At 38.9% G+C, this 15,573-nt stretch overlaps 1 protein-coding gene across 1 annotated transcript in view; it reads left to right on the top strand.

Annotated features, from left to right (window-relative positions):
• Positions 1–15,573, top strand: part of PKNOX2 (PBX/knotted 1 homeobox 2) — a 134,235-nt gene that overhangs the window by 12,779 nt on the left and 105,883 nt on the right. Inside the window, exon 2 of the mRNA XM_070952260.1 lies at positions 12,449–12,591. Within this exon, the coding sequence (XP_070808361.1) occupies positions 12,449–12,591 (143 nt within the window). The remainder of the gene's footprint in view (positions 1–12,448; positions 12,592–15,573) is intronic.

Genomic DNA, 15,573 nt, shown 5'->3' with positions numbered 1-15,573 from the left:
GAAGTTACAAAGCTATTGACTACTCAACTCCTCCAGCTGCCCATCATTTTCAACAAACTCTCCTTAAATTTAAGACCTCCAAAGATGTCCCTTAAATTTGAGACCTCCAAAGACTTGCACAGAGGAAGTAAAAATCATGATGGAAGGTGTCAAGCTTCCTAAGTGTGCAAGGTCCTCTTCAGAGCTTCAGGCATTCAGTGATAAGGTCAGTTTGGACCATGTTTCAGAAGCTTGTTGGTAAGGGAACAGAAAGGTTTGAAGAGGTGGTTTGCCACCTAGAAATTTCGTGCTCTAATTCCAATCCTTACTTCTGTAAATAAAATAATTGTCTGAAGACATTAAAAGTGTTCACCTCATGACGGCATCAGTAGGCAGACTTGTTATAATAAGTTTAGTTAAGTAAGACAGGTTCCTTCTCTGGGACATAATAGGATCCTGCAGCAGTTAAAAGACTAATGTATTACATCAGATTTCATGGATTGCCATCTATTCCTTGCACCTGAGGAAATATTGTGATCCATAAATCATCTGTGACAATATGTTTTTTTAATCTTAATGTTTTTAAGGTGCACAAGTTCTTTACTTATTGTTTCAGAAGAATGGAGCAATTGTGGGGGGGGGGGTTAGAAACAAGCAGACAACAGTTTAAACATTTGTATTCCATAGAATGATAGTTATCTCAAGAAGCATTAAAAGTAAAGACTTTCTTGGGGCAAAATTAATTTAAAATTATGTAGATTAGGAGAACTGAATAAAAACGACTCCATATGTTAGGAAGGTAAACATCTGCAAAAAAATTGGTTGGATTAAAAAAATACAAAACAAATCAACAAAACAAAGATTGTTTAACACAAACCATAAAAACCAACTAAAGTTTTCTTTTACTTAATTGCACATCTGTATCTCTCACTAGCTATTTTCTGATTTCCCCAAACTGGAAACTAAAACGTCAATTGTTAGCCCTGTACATAGAAGACCCCAAATTTAGTTTGTGGCTTCTCAAGTTAGGGCTAGGGGAAAAAAATAAACCTTTCCTAAACTTCTGACCACCATCACTAATTGGCATCAACAATAAATGCCAAATGGAGCATTAGTCCAATTCTTTGTTTGATTTCCCAACCTGTGGCTTTCATATGGTTCAGACCACAATTCCTTGAATTCCCAAAGAAGGTGCTAAAAGGAGGTACACAGGTTGCTAGCTCAAAATGGAGTTATAGTTCTACAATTCCAGGAGGAGAGCAGGTTGGAGAATACAAGACTGAGCAAGAATTACCAGTTAAAAGACTAAGTAATATATTATATCAGAAGATTTCATGGATTATCCCCTCCTTGCATTTCATGAGGTAAATTGTCTGTCACGATGTCCATGGAGATTCTCAGTCATCCAGGTCATGATTGTCTCAAAGGTGCTTTTCCAAAACACAACTGGACTTTCTTAGTTTTTCCTTGAAGACATTTCACTTCTCATCCAAAAAGCTTCTTTGGTTCTAACTGAATGATGGAGGATGAAAGGATTTATATTCCTTATAGTCATCTGGTCATTAGCAATAGCAATAGCATTTAAGCACTAATAGACTTATATATACCACTTCACAGTGCTTTACAGCCCTCTCTAAGCGGTTTACAGAGTCAGCATATTGCCCCCAACAACCTGGGTCCTCATTTTACCAACCTCAGAAGGATGGAAGGCTAAGTCAACCTTGAGCTGGTGAGATTCGAACTGCCAAACTTCTGGGCAGCTGGCAGTCAGCAGAAGTAGCCTGCAGTACTGCATTCTAACCACTGTGCCACCATGGCTCCCATTAGCACTCTCTCTGAGAATTATTGAGGCCACTTGGAGATCTATGACAATATACAGTATATTCTTTAAACTTTAAGATGTCCCAAGTTCTTGATCCTTGCAGAAGACTGAGAATGATGGAAAAGAGTTAGAAACAAGCAAAGAACAGTTTAAACATTTATATTCCACGGTTATCTCAATGGAATATAAGGTGCTACAAGTTCTCAATGGAATATAAAGTGCTACAAGTTCTTTATTTATTCTTGCAGAAGACTGAGAGTTATGGGGGAAAATTAGGAACAAGCAAACAATAGTTTAAACATTTATATTCCATAGAATGATAGTCATCTCAAGAAACATTAAAAATAAAGACTTTCTCGAAGCAAATTCCCAAACTGCACAGGTAAACAGCTGTAGTTCTACCACATGAGGAGGAGAGCAGGTGGAAAAATACAAGAGTGACCAAATGTCCCTTTGTCTTGCTTTTAGTCTTTCCAAGAGACCAGGGCAAAGGTGCTGTGCTCAACAATGCAGAGATGGTTTTGCCACCTTGTCAAGGAGTGTAATCTTTGATGAGGAGCCTCTTCTCCAAGTCACATGGGCCTCGTTATCCTCCTCTCTAAAATGACTCCCTCTGGTGAGAAAGGTCACTTTGCACAAATGGTACCTCGGTGGAGGCTTTTATGGCTTTGTGGGACTTCTCTGTCATTGTTCCCTCGCTTGGCTGCACCTCTTGGTTCCTTCCTTCCCCATCAGCCCACCCCAGCTCCAGTGCCTGAAAGTTGAATAGACCTGGCGCTTTACTAAATGCAGATCCAGCCCTCATTAGCTATTCCTTGAAAGTGACTTTTTTCTTGCTTAGGCAGCTGAAACTAGAGGCAGAAGAGGCAGCAGGGAAATGTAGTTAACAGCTGTGGGGAATTGAAAGACATTTTTGACAATAGAAAAGCTTCATCATTGTCAGTCTTTCTCACCAAAGTCAGGCTGTTGGGGATTTTTTTTCCTCCTAATTTTGCAAGAGGCTAGTGAAAAAAGACTGATAAAAATGAAATGTGACATTTACAGCAGAGAAGCTACCTCATCCCACCTCTGCTGCAGCCAATCCATTGGCTCAAAGACAGTCTTCAAACATCAGAAAAGAGCTCTGTAGGGTTTTTTTATTAGTCCCGTATTAAAATAGGCTTTGTCAGTTCTCAAAAGCTTTCTCCCTCTGAGAAAAAAGTTTGTGGTTTTCTATCATACTCTGCTGGATTAACATGTGATGCAATCTGTGTATGTAGTAAATAAATGTTTAATACTAAATAGACTATGATACATATGATGACCCTACTTTCCACGTAGTTTAGGAAAAAATTATTGAATCAGAGATAAATACTTGATTGATTTAGTTGACTTTGCGTTATTTAGATGCAAAAGGTGTGTTGGTAGTTCTAAAAGACTTGCAAAAGTACACAAAGGTGGGAGAAGACTTGTTAGTGTTAGCCAGTGCTTTGATCAGTCCGTAGCATCCCCCTTCAGATTTCATTAAGGTTGAAAGAACTGGTAAGGCGCTCCATAGTTTTAGAGCAGAACTCTGTTAACTGATAACAATGGCCATTACGTTCCAGTGAATCAACTCTTGCATTACATTCTTTCCAAAAGCTTCAAAATCTCTTGCATTACACAGATCTCTGATCATTTGGCTGTGAAATGCATTCGGTCTGGAGCAGTGGATGTAATACGATTTGGTAAAATCCTGTTTAGAATTTCCACAGTGATTCGTTAGCTGTGTCCACCCCAACAACAATAAAGATAACAAGCTGTTTTCACCGTGCATTTCTGAGGAGTTTTAACTCTGAGAGCCTCCTTTTATCCTTCCTTTACTTGTGCTGTTCGTATTTTGTTTAAAGGCTGTTGCTTTCATTTACTCTGAAGTTTTCAGCTCATTTCCCCCTGAGGGAGAACTGTCTTTCATTGATACTGACTGGGGTGCATTTTCTTAGCATGGGGATTTAACAGAAGAGAGTAACAGAATAACAGATTTGGAAGGGACCATGAAGGTCTTCTAGTCCAACCGCCTACTCATGCAGGAGACCCTATACCATTCTGGACAAATGGCTGTCCAATTTCTTCTCTAAAACCTCCAGGGATGGAGCAACTACAATTTCTGGAGGCAAATCATTCCACTGATTAATTGTTCTAATTGTCAGTAAAGTTCTCCTTATTTCTAGATTGGTTCCTTCCTTGATTAGTTTCCTTCCATTGCTTCTTCTTCTGCTTTCAGATGCTTTGGAGAATAGGTTGACCCCCTCTTCTTCGCCGCTTAGATATTGGAACATATCACTAATATAACACTGAGTTGTCTGTTTTTATGAACACAAACCAACTTGTTAATTATCCATCTGGGAAGGCATTATATGTATTTGTTTGTCTCCTTCTCCCTTGTCCCTAGGGTTTCAATGTGATATACTTAGTACTCCCTTCTTCAGTTTTATCTCCTAACTGTAATCTAGTGTTTGGGTAGATTGATCTGAGGAATACTTCCTGACCAAAGTCACCCAGCTACATGGCTAACTTTTGTCATATTTGGGATACTTTGTGAATGCACTAGCATTGCTGATTGGGAATTTTGGAAAGTTACAGTTCTGACATTAAAGATTATTAGGTTCAGAAAGACCTTTTTAGAGCAATTAATTTGAAAATGATGAGAACAAGTATAGACTTTCCCCTCCATGGTTTGATTATGTAAGCATGTCTACTCCAAAATAACTTCTAATATGTTCAGTAGAACTTTCTTCCAAGTATGTGTCTGTAAGATTTCACCCTAAATTGATACAAATATTGTTATTTTAGTACAGATAGTCCGTGATTTACAATAGTTCACAGTGATCATTTGAAGTTACAATGGCACAGAAAAAGTGACTTTATGACCATTTTTCACACTTTTGACTTGCAGCTTCCCCATGGTCATGTGATTTACATTTGGATGCTTGACAACTGACTCATATTTATGATGGTTTCAGTGTCCTTGAATCATGTGATCCCCTTATGCGACCTTCTGACAAGCAAAGTCAAGTGGGAAGCCTTGTAACATGGTTAATAGCAACCATGTTACTAATTTGAGAACTGTAGTGATTCACTTAACAACTGTGGCGAGAAAAGTTGTAAAATGGGGCAAAACTCGCTTAACAAATTTCTCACTTAACAACATACATTTTGGCCTCAGTTGTGGTTGTAAGTTGAGATAAGTACAGGTAGTTCTCGACTTACAACCACAATTGGCACAAGAATTTTCATTGCTAACAAGGTTGTTAAGTAAGTCATGCCTGATTTTATTACAGTTTCCAAGATGAGATACTTAACCCCAGTCTCTCACAGGTTAGCGATTCATGCTTCCACATTGGATACAGAAACTTTTTTTTTTTAATCCTCTAATATATTTGCAACAACCTCTCAAAGATCCTGTGATGGTGGCTCTCTCCCCTTGAAATGTCACTATCTAGTTCCGGTGGCACCGCAGGTGTCGGTGGCAGCTCCTTTGGGAGCACTAACCCCCGTGATCTCGTAAAGCCGCTAGAGCAGCGAAAATCAGCTGTTCTAGCGGCTCGGAACTTTCCCCTTGGGAGAAGAGGGGAAAGCGAGCAGGCAGGTGTGGGTAGAGCTCCCCAAGACCCCCAGGATTAATCCTGGGGCGTGGAGGGTGAGAGCTCCCCAAGCACCTGAAGAAGCTCTGGATTCGGGACGTTTCTGTTTTAAAAAGAACAAGGCGCCACGACCACCCTGCAAACTAAATGATTTTACATCGATTGGATTTAAAGCAGGCAGAGCAAAGACAGGAGAAATCACAACTGCAAGTACTAAACTTTAACTCTAATAAATCATTACTTCCTTCGGAGCTTGAGATGGGAGAAAGCTTAAAAAAGATGGCGCTGAGTTGCTTAAGGGCGTGAAAATGAAAGTCAAAAGAGAAAGTGCTTGTTAACGCTCATTAACACTCGTTAACACTGTCAGTACCTTTTAAAAGACTTTGTTGGGGAATTTTGAGGGCCTAATGGATAAGGCGTCTGACTAACGCAAATAAACCAGGCAGGTGGTTAGCATATATGTTAAGGAAAAAACAAAAATATCGTACAATAGAAAAAATAGAGTATAAAGGTAAAGAGGTATATCAACAGAATATGATTAAAAAAGCATTTTTAGATTTTTACACGAGGTTATATGCTGGTGATAATATACAAGGTAATGATATAGAGAGATATTTGCAGAAGGAGAATATTCTTGCAATTACTGATGAACAAAGGGAAAGATTGAATGTATTAATAACCACTGAGGAAATTCTTTTGGCAATTAAACAATTAAAAAGTGGAAAGGCTCCTGGCACAGATGGTTTGACAGCAGTGTATTATAAAAATTTTCAATTAGAAATGGTAGAACCTCTTAAGGAGTTATTTGCTAAAATACAACAGGGAAGAGAGGTGCCACCATCCTGGAGAACAGCTTTTATTTCCCTGATTCCAAAAGAAGATCAAGATCATAGTCAACCCAAAAATTATAGACCCATATCATTGCTTAATACAGATTATAAAATCTTTGCAAAAATTTTGGCAAATAGACTAATGTCAGTTATGCAACAAGTGATTCATAAAGATCAAACTGGATTTATACAAGGGAGACAAATGAAAAGTAATGTAAGACAAATTGTTAATATACTGGAGTATTTGGGGAAGAACAACCAAGTCCCTGCAGTGCTTATGTTTTTGGATGCAGAGAAAGCGTTTGATCGATTGAATTGGCTGTTTTTAGTGAAAGTAGCACAAAAGATGCAGTTGGGAGAGCATTTCATACAATCTATTAAGGCAATATACCAGAAACAAACAGCACAAATAATAGTTAATGGTAGTCTCACATAAACTTTTAAAATTGAGAAAGGAACAAGACAGGGATGTCCCTTGTCTCCACTATTGTTTATTTTAACTTTGGAAGTATTGTTGAATAAAATACGGGACTCGGATAACATACAGGGTATTAAGATCAGGCAACATGATTATAGATTACGAGCATTTGCAGATGATTTGGTTGTAACTTTAACCCAACCAGTAAATTCAGTTACAGTTTTGATGGAGATAATTAGGCAATATGGTCAAGTGTCAGGGTTTAAAATAAATATAGGGAAAACAAAGATGATAGCTAAGAATATGAATACAAATCAAAAAGAAATGGAAAGAGTAACAGGATGCGAGATAGTGAAAAAGGTTAAGTACTTAGGAATCTTTATTACAACGTCAAATGGGAAATTATACAAGTATAATTATGAATTCTTATGGCATAAAACACAGATAGAGATGGATAAATGGAAAAAATTACAACTGTCTTTGTTGGGAAGAATAGCAGTAGTTAAAATGAATGTTCTGCCCAACTTTCTATTTCTTTTTCAAATGATACCAATACTTAAAAAGGATGCAAATTTGGAGGAATGGCAGAAAGGCATTAATAATTTTGTTTGGGTAGGGAAGAGACCGAGAATTAAATTAAAAATAATGCAGGATATACATGAAAGAGGAGGTTTGAAATTGCCCAATCTAAAATTGTACTATGAAGCAGCTGTTTTGTCAGCAATTAGTGACTGGATTAATTTAACAGATGAAAGAATATTGAATATTGAAGGATATGATTTGCTATATGGTTGGCATGCCTACTTAGTTTATGAGAAGAAGGTGGATAGGACTTTTAAAAGTCACATATTAAGGAATGCCCTCCTGCGTGTTTGAAAAAAATACCAATATAAATTGAATGGCAAGATACCCATGTGGGTAGTACCCAGACATGCGATAGAAAATATAAGTATAGAACAAAGACAGGATGTAATTACTTATAAAGAATTTCTGATTACAGAAAGAAATGTACTACAGTTAAAGCCTCTGAATGTATTAAGAGAGGAAAGGGCAATTCAAACCTGGTTTCAGTATGTACAGCTGCAGAATAGATGGAAAAAAGATCAGAAAATTGGTATTACACAAAGTGAAGAAAATTTGATAAAACAAATTAGGGACCAGAGTAAAATGCACATAAAAAGGTTGTATAATATATTGATAGAAATAGACTCAGAGACAGAGTTAGTTAAAGATTGTATGATAAACTGGGCACAAAATTTTGAGGAGCCAATAATGATGGAAACATGGGAAAGGATCTGGGTAAAAAATGTAAAATTTACACAAAGCTCAAAATTTGAGAGAAAATTTTTATAAAATGTTTTATAGATGGCATTTGGATCCTAAAAAGTTAGCTTGTATGTATCCAAACCTACCACCCAAATGTTGGAGATGTGATTGTGTTGATGCTACCTATTTTCATGTTTGGTTGACTTGTAAAAAAGTTAAAGCATTCTGGATAAAAATATGGTGGATTATTCAAAATATTTTTTAAAAAAGGATAAAGTTTACTCCACAGTTGTTGTTGTTTTATTTGAAAAGTTTTACAAATACATTTTCTCCCCAGTTCCCCCCCCCAGAACCCCCCAAACCCTCCCTAACCCTCCCCTTTTCCCCCCAGGACTTCCTCAAAATAAAATCCTAATCAAAAATACATTTTATGAAACTTAAACCCCTCTACCCCCTGTATACTATTTATACCTTCATAAAACTCAATTAATCTATCCCTACGTAATACATTCATTCAGCTAAAAGCTATCTGATATTTCCTAGTTTGATATTTATTCTGCACATAATCTATCCACTTTTTCCACTCCCATACATAAGACTCTTGAGATCGGTCTTTTAAATATGCTGAAATCTTCGCCATCTCTGCAAAACTGGCCATCTTCAAAGTCCATTCTTCAATAGTGGGCATAGCATCACTTTTCCAATATTGACCTATCAATAATCTCGCTGCTGTCACCATATACAATATCAGCTTTGTTTCACCCAATGTAAAACCCTTAGCTATACCCAATAAAAACAGTTGTGCAGAAAACTGAAGTTTTATCTTCAAAACATTTTGCATAACCCACCAAATTTTTATCCAAAGGCCTTCACTTTCTTACAAGTCCACCACATATGATAATACGTGGCATCTAAGCAATCACATCTCCAGCATTTTGGTTGAACATTAGGATACATACACGATAATTTCTTAGGATCTAAATGCCACCTATAAAACATTTTATAAAAATTTTCCCTCAGATTCTGCGACTGTGTAAATTTAACATTCTGGACCCATATTTTTTCCCATGTTTCCAACATCACTGGTTCTGCAAAATTTTGTGCCCACTTTATCATACAATCTTTAACCAGTTCATTTTCCGAATCCCTTTCTAGCAAAACATTATAAACCCTCTTAATATGCATTGGACCTTTCTCTTTTATATGTCTAACCAATTCTTCTTCATGCATCATTATAAGAACTTAATAACTGCAGCAAGACACTTGGTGGCGCAGTACTGGAAGAAGGAAGATTTACCTACTATTTTCTGCCAGGTGTCCACTATTTGAGCGGACAGTCCACTTTTTTCACATTATGTTCACTATTTTTTTTCACAAAATAGTGGACATTTTTTTTATTCAAAAGCTTTATGATGAAATGGTATGTAAGTTTTGTGAGTCAGAATTCCATGAAGTTTTGCGCCATGTTCCAACATGTTGGTTAAGTTTGTTTAAAGCGGTCGAAAGACTTCTTTTAAACTGGATACCTCTAAAATTGTATTTTATTTCTCTTGGATCTGATGAGTGCCATAAGGTTATCTGGAACCTTATTTCAGATCAGGAAAATGAACTCGCAAAGGACGATGAACCAACAATTTCAGAATTGTATTTATAATTCATGCACTTCTTCATGTCAATAATGCAAGACACCCTACTGAAGCTGGAAAGCAAGAAAATTCTTGCATGTGATCTTCACATTATTATGTGTAAGCTGCGTGATTCTTTGCAAAAAAAATACGATGAGCAGTTTTTTGGAATGAAAGTTTTATTTGCCTTACGTAAAAAACATTTGCCTGGGAATGCCATGCAAAAGTTCAAGAAAGAAGCCATCAACGTGTATCAAAGAGCCATTGCGTACCTAGAAAAGTTGTATAATTTCACCGATTCAGTATATGAGACGCTAAGTTGTTTCAATCTAATTGATCGCAATAATCCTCCAACTTTAGAAGAAATGACGAACATCTGGTTATTATCACCATGGCGAGAAGAACTTCCACCCAACACTCTCTTAGATGAAATTTCTGCCTTAGAAGAAGTTTATGTTCATCTGCAGGGCGATTCATCCCTTGATAAGCGGATGTACTTTTTCAAGAAAGAGCCAGCTCCGAGTTTACTGAAACTGTTCCAGTATTGTGCATCAATTCCGGAATCAAACGCAAACGTTGAACGAATTTTCAGCATCATGGGAAATTTGTGGACTGACGAACGTAACCAACTGCTTGTACCATCAGTTCGAAGTGAACTTTGTATATTTTTTAATATTTCTCAACGTTGTACTGAAATTAAAGAATTATTCCTTAAACACAAAGAATTGATCAAAGCTGCGCAGTCAAATAAAAAATACACACGACAGCAAAGTAAAATGTAATTTAATATTTTACATGTTATTATAATATATTTGATGTTTTGAATTTTAAGTAAAGTTTTGAAGTGATTATTTTAATATGTGTTAAAATGTTTGTAAGAAAATATATAATTTAAATGTAATTTTTTAATTATTTTTTTACTACTTAACCCCCCCCCCCCACTTGTCCGCTATTTTTTGGAAGCAGACCTGGCAACCCTATCAAGAATGGACATTAAAAGTAGTAAATTTAGCAGAAATGGTGAAAATTTCAGCATATGTAAAGGACCATTCAAATGAGAAATATATGTTAGAATGGAAAAGATGGATTGATTATATTCAAGGCAAATATCAGGCTAAAAAATTTCAAAGGCGAAGGTTGTTGAGAGTGTGGTCGCGCGACAGTTTCCGCAATTCCTGGAGGAAACATCCTATCTGGATCCGTTCCAGTCTGGTTTCAGGCCTGGGCACAGCACGGAAACGGCGTTGGTTGATGATCTCTGGAGGGCTCGGGACAGGGGTTGCTCCTCTGTTCTGGTCCTGTTAGACCTCTCAGCGGCTTTTGATACCATCGACCATGGTATCATGCTGCACCGGTTGGAAGAGTTGGGGATGGGGGGCACCGTGTTACGGTGGTTCTCCTCCTTTCTCTCTGACCGGTCGCAGTTCGTGTTGGCAGGGGGGCAGAGGTCGACCTTGAGGCCTCTTATATGTGGAGTGCCTCAGGGGTCGGTCCTCTCGCCCCTCCTGTTCAACATTTATGTGAAGCCGCTGGGCGAGATCATCCGTGGCTTTGGGGTGAGATACCATCAGTACGCTGATGACACTCAGCTGTACATCTCCACCCCAGGCCACCCCAACGATGCCCTTGAAGTGATGTCCCAGTGCCTGGAGGCTGTACGGATCTGGATGGGGAGGAACAGGCTCAAGCTCAACCCTTCCAAGACTGAGTGGCTGTGGTTCCCGGCATCCTGATATAGTCAGTTGACTCCATCACTGACTATTGGGGGCGAGTCTTTGGCCCCCACCGAGAGGGCTCGCAATCTGGGAGTCCTCCTGGATACGCAGCTGTCCTTGGAGGAACATCTGACGGCTGTAACCAGGGGGACCTTTTATCAGGTTCGCCTGATTCGCCAGTTGCGGCCCTTTCTTGATCGGGATTCCCTGTGCACAGTCACTCATGGGGCTCCCCTTGAAGAGCACCCGGAGGCTCCAACTGGTCCAGAACGCAGCAGCGTGGGTAGTGATGGGAGCAGCGTGGCGCTCCCATGTAACACCGCTCCTGCGTGAACTGCACTGGCTCCCGGTGGTCTTCCGGGTGCGCTTCAAGGTGTTGGTTATCACCTTTAAAGCGCTCCATGGCATAGGGCCTAGCTATCTTCGAGACCGCCTACTGCCACTGACGACCTCCCACCGACCCGTGCGCTCCCACAGAGAGGGCCTCCTCGGGGTGCCATCAGCCAAACAATGCAGGCTGGTGACCCCCAGGGGGAGGGCCTTCTCTGTGGGGGCACCCACCCTCTGGAATCAGTTGCCCCCTGAGATAAGGAGAATCCATGACCTCAGTGCCTTCCGCCGTGCCCTTAAAACTTTCTTTTTCCAACAAGCCGGGCTGGCCTAATTCTTTTTAAGGGTTTTTTAATTGTTTTGTTTATTGTTTTAATTAATGGGGCCAAATCTATATATATATTTTTAACTGTATTTTAATATTTGTATTTGATGTTTTTATTTGGCTGTTCACCGCCCTGAGTCCTCAGGGAGAAGGGCGGTATACAAATTCAAAATAAAATAAAATAAAATAAATAAATAGCTTATGAATGATCAAAGACATTTTATAAAGTACTTAAATTTAGTTTAGTAAAAGGGGAGTTAAAAGTTCAAGAGGGGGATAGGAGGTTATAGATGATTAGCTTATGTTAGCTTATGATTGTCAAATGTTATGCCCTGTATTTTGCTCTGGGAAGTGGGTGGGGGGGAGGGAGGGGAAGGGAAGGGTTGGAAGGGGAGGAGGGAGGGGGAAGGGGAAATGTTTGTAAAACTTTTTAAAACTTTTCAATAAAAAAAAAAAGAAATGTCACTATCTACTCAGGGTTTGATTCTCTTGGTCCTTCAACCCTTTTGCTTTTCTCATGTGCTTCTTCTTAACAGATGACAGCAACCACAGCCCAGCAGCCGGCAAAAGCACAGCCAGTGCACGTCGCCACGCCCTCGGCAGCAGCTAATGCTCCCCTTCCCAGCACCCCGATCGACCCTCAGGCACAGCTGGAGGCTGACAAGAGAGCTGTCTACAGGTACAGAGCATAATGCTAACTGTCTGCTCTTTGATGTTGCTTTCCATCCCTGTAGTGACATGCAGAGTGATTATCGGTATTTGCCCTAAGGCTAACTTGTCAGTAGGTGCTACATAGAGGCTGTTTCATAGCTGCTTGTTGTCATCAGAAGGAAGAGAGCTTTGAGTGCATGGTGAACCAGAGAAATCACAAAAGGGTGATGCAGCAGTTAATGTTCTGAGAATTAATTCAAGCCAGAAATGACAAAGTCATGACTATGGATTGCATATAGGTGCTCTAATTCACTTCAACTTTTGTGATGGGTTTAGATTGGGGATGTACCCCCCAATTCTGCTTCATTTACCACTGTTCAGCACATGGGAATGCTGGCAACAGAGAGGCACAGAATTGACCATTTTAAATTTGTTCCGTTTCTTCTGTTTTTTTCCCAACTTTGGATTGGCCTGTATCACTTTTTCTCATGTTATTTTCATTTTTTAAAAATCTGCTTGGAAATGTGTTTATGTACATTTCTGTAAAGCCTGTTAATTTTTTTACACACATTTGTCAGCGTGTCTTCTTCTAAGCTATTCACTTTAATATCCGCCTTCTGAACCTTCTGTCATATGGACAATTTGTTTGCATTTTCTTTTTTTTTTAATATGAATGTTTTTGGATGCACTTTTTAAGCGAATTTGAACTCTGCAGTTATACTTAGAAAAGTGAAGGTTTGGGCTAGGCAGTGCATTGAAATTAATATACATACATTGAACATTTTCTCATTGCGATGCAGCGAAGGAGTGAATTTCTTGGAAATTCTTAATTGGCATCCATTGGCTGGGAGAGCTAAACAACCAATAGCTTTAGAATTCCTGAGCATCTCAGCATTCTGGATGGGAATTTACAGTGCCATTGTCAAATCCTATTGAAAATGGCTCTCTAAATGAGGTTTACAAATGAGGCAGCCTGGATAACAGAATCGTTTGTGATGTTTCAGTTTCACACTTTAATACCATGTGTTCGCAGATTTATGTTTTTTATATGCAAGGAACTGAAGGAAACGGAAGCTCAGACATTTAGGCAGGATAGCAATGGCAAGGAAGAAATTCGGAAGATGAGTGTTGGAAAATGGAATCTTGTATATCATACCGAGTGCTTAAAGGAGGAGGGGGGTTTAATTAATTTTTTTTGCCTCTGGATAGCATGACAGTTCAAAAACACGTTGGGGATTTTTCATTTCACGTTAATAAATTTAACAAGGCCCCATTCAGTTAGAATTAATGCTTAAGCAGTTGCTTTTATGCTCTTCTCTTGGGGGCTGGGGGAGAGAAAGTGTGTGCGTGCGTGTGTGTGTTTATAGAGATATATAACGTATACAGGTAGTCCTCAACTTACAACAGTTCATTTAGTGACCATTCAAAGTTACAACATTACAAAGTTACAATTGAAAAAAGTGACTTATGACCATTTTTCACACATACGACCGTTGCAGCATCCCCATTGGTCACATGATTAGACTTTAGATGCTTGGCAACTGGCTCACATTTATGATGGTTGAAGTGTCCTGGATCACCTTTTGCGACTTTCTGACAAGCAAAGTCAATGGGGAAACCAGATTCATTTAACAACCATGTTACTCACTTAATAACTGCAGTGATTCACTTAACAAGTGTGGTGAGAAAGGTCTAAAATGGGGCAAAACTCATTTAACAAATGTTTTGCTTAGCAACAGAAATTTTGGGGTTCAATTGTGGTCCTAAGACCACAATTGAATCCAGGACTATCTGTAATTTGTTCTCCTGTTTCCGCAAGTCTCTCAACCAAACCACAGAGGAAGCATTCTGACCTAGCCGTGATTTGGTAGCTGTAGGATAGTCCTCAACAAGCTTGAAGTTTTCCTAATTGATGCTAATAATCAATTTTATTATTAAATTTTATTATTAAATTATTAAATTAAATCCCACCGCCCAGTGCGTTCACATAGAGCTGCCCTCCTCCGGGTGCCGTCGGCCAGGCAATGTCGGCTGGCAACCCCCAGGATGAGGGCGTTCTTTGTGCCCGCACCGACCCTTTGGAATGGGTTACCCACTGAGCTCCGGATGGCTCCTCATCTCCATACTTTCCGCGCTGGCCTAAAGACATGGCTGTTCCAGCAAACTCCCTGATCAACTACGAGGTTTTAATTTTGGAGTTTTTAATTTTTATATTGGTTTTAGGTGTTATTGTTGTTGTTTTATTTGTGTGAGCCGCCCCGAGTCCTTTGGGAGAAGGGCGGCATATACATTTTAATAATAAAATAAATAAAATAAAAATAAATAAATAATAAGGAGACTCCCTTTCTGCAGTCAGAAATTTGGTGCTGAAGTACTGGATAGCTGGATCACTCTAACTGGATTTCAGAAACATTACAGATCCTCTGCTTATGAAATAGATTATCAGATTACTTATTTTTCTCATGTCTTCCTAATACGTCCTCATATGGTTGCCACAATATAAAAAAAGATGTTGGGATTCTAGAAAGCGTGCAGAGAAGAACAACAAAGATGATTAGGGAACTGGAGGCTAAAACATATGAAGAACGGTTGCAGGAATTGGGTATGTCTAGTTTAATGAAGAAAATGATTAGGAGTGACTGGATAGCAGTGTTCCAATAACTAAGAGACTGCCACAAAGAAGAGGGGGTCAACCTACTCTCCAAAGCACCTGAAAGCAAAACTAGAAGCAATGGATGGAAACTAATCAAGAAGAGAACCAACCTACAACTAAGAAGAAATTTCCTGACAGAACAATTAATCAGAACAATTTGCTTCCAGAAGTTGTGAATTCTCCAATACTGGAAGTTTTAAGAAGAGATTGGATAATCATTTGTCTGAAATGATATAGGATTTCCTGCCTGAGCAGGGGGTTGGACTAGAAGATCTCCAGGGTCTCAACTCTGTAATTCTGTTACGTCCATTTGTCTGTGTTAATGAGATGTTGTAAGGCTTCTTCTTACAATGTTTT

Source organism: Pituophis catenifer, unplaced genomic scaffold (assembly GCF_029215685.1).
Source record: "Pituophis catenifer annectens isolate HBS135680 unplaced genomic scaffold, rPitCat1.0.hap2 SCAF_12, whole genome shotgun sequence".
In the NCBI taxonomy this organism is placed as follows: Eukaryota; Metazoa; Chordata; class Lepidosauria; order Squamata; family Colubridae; genus Pituophis; species Pituophis catenifer.
This window is presented reverse-complemented; position numbering and strand designations above follow the sequence as displayed.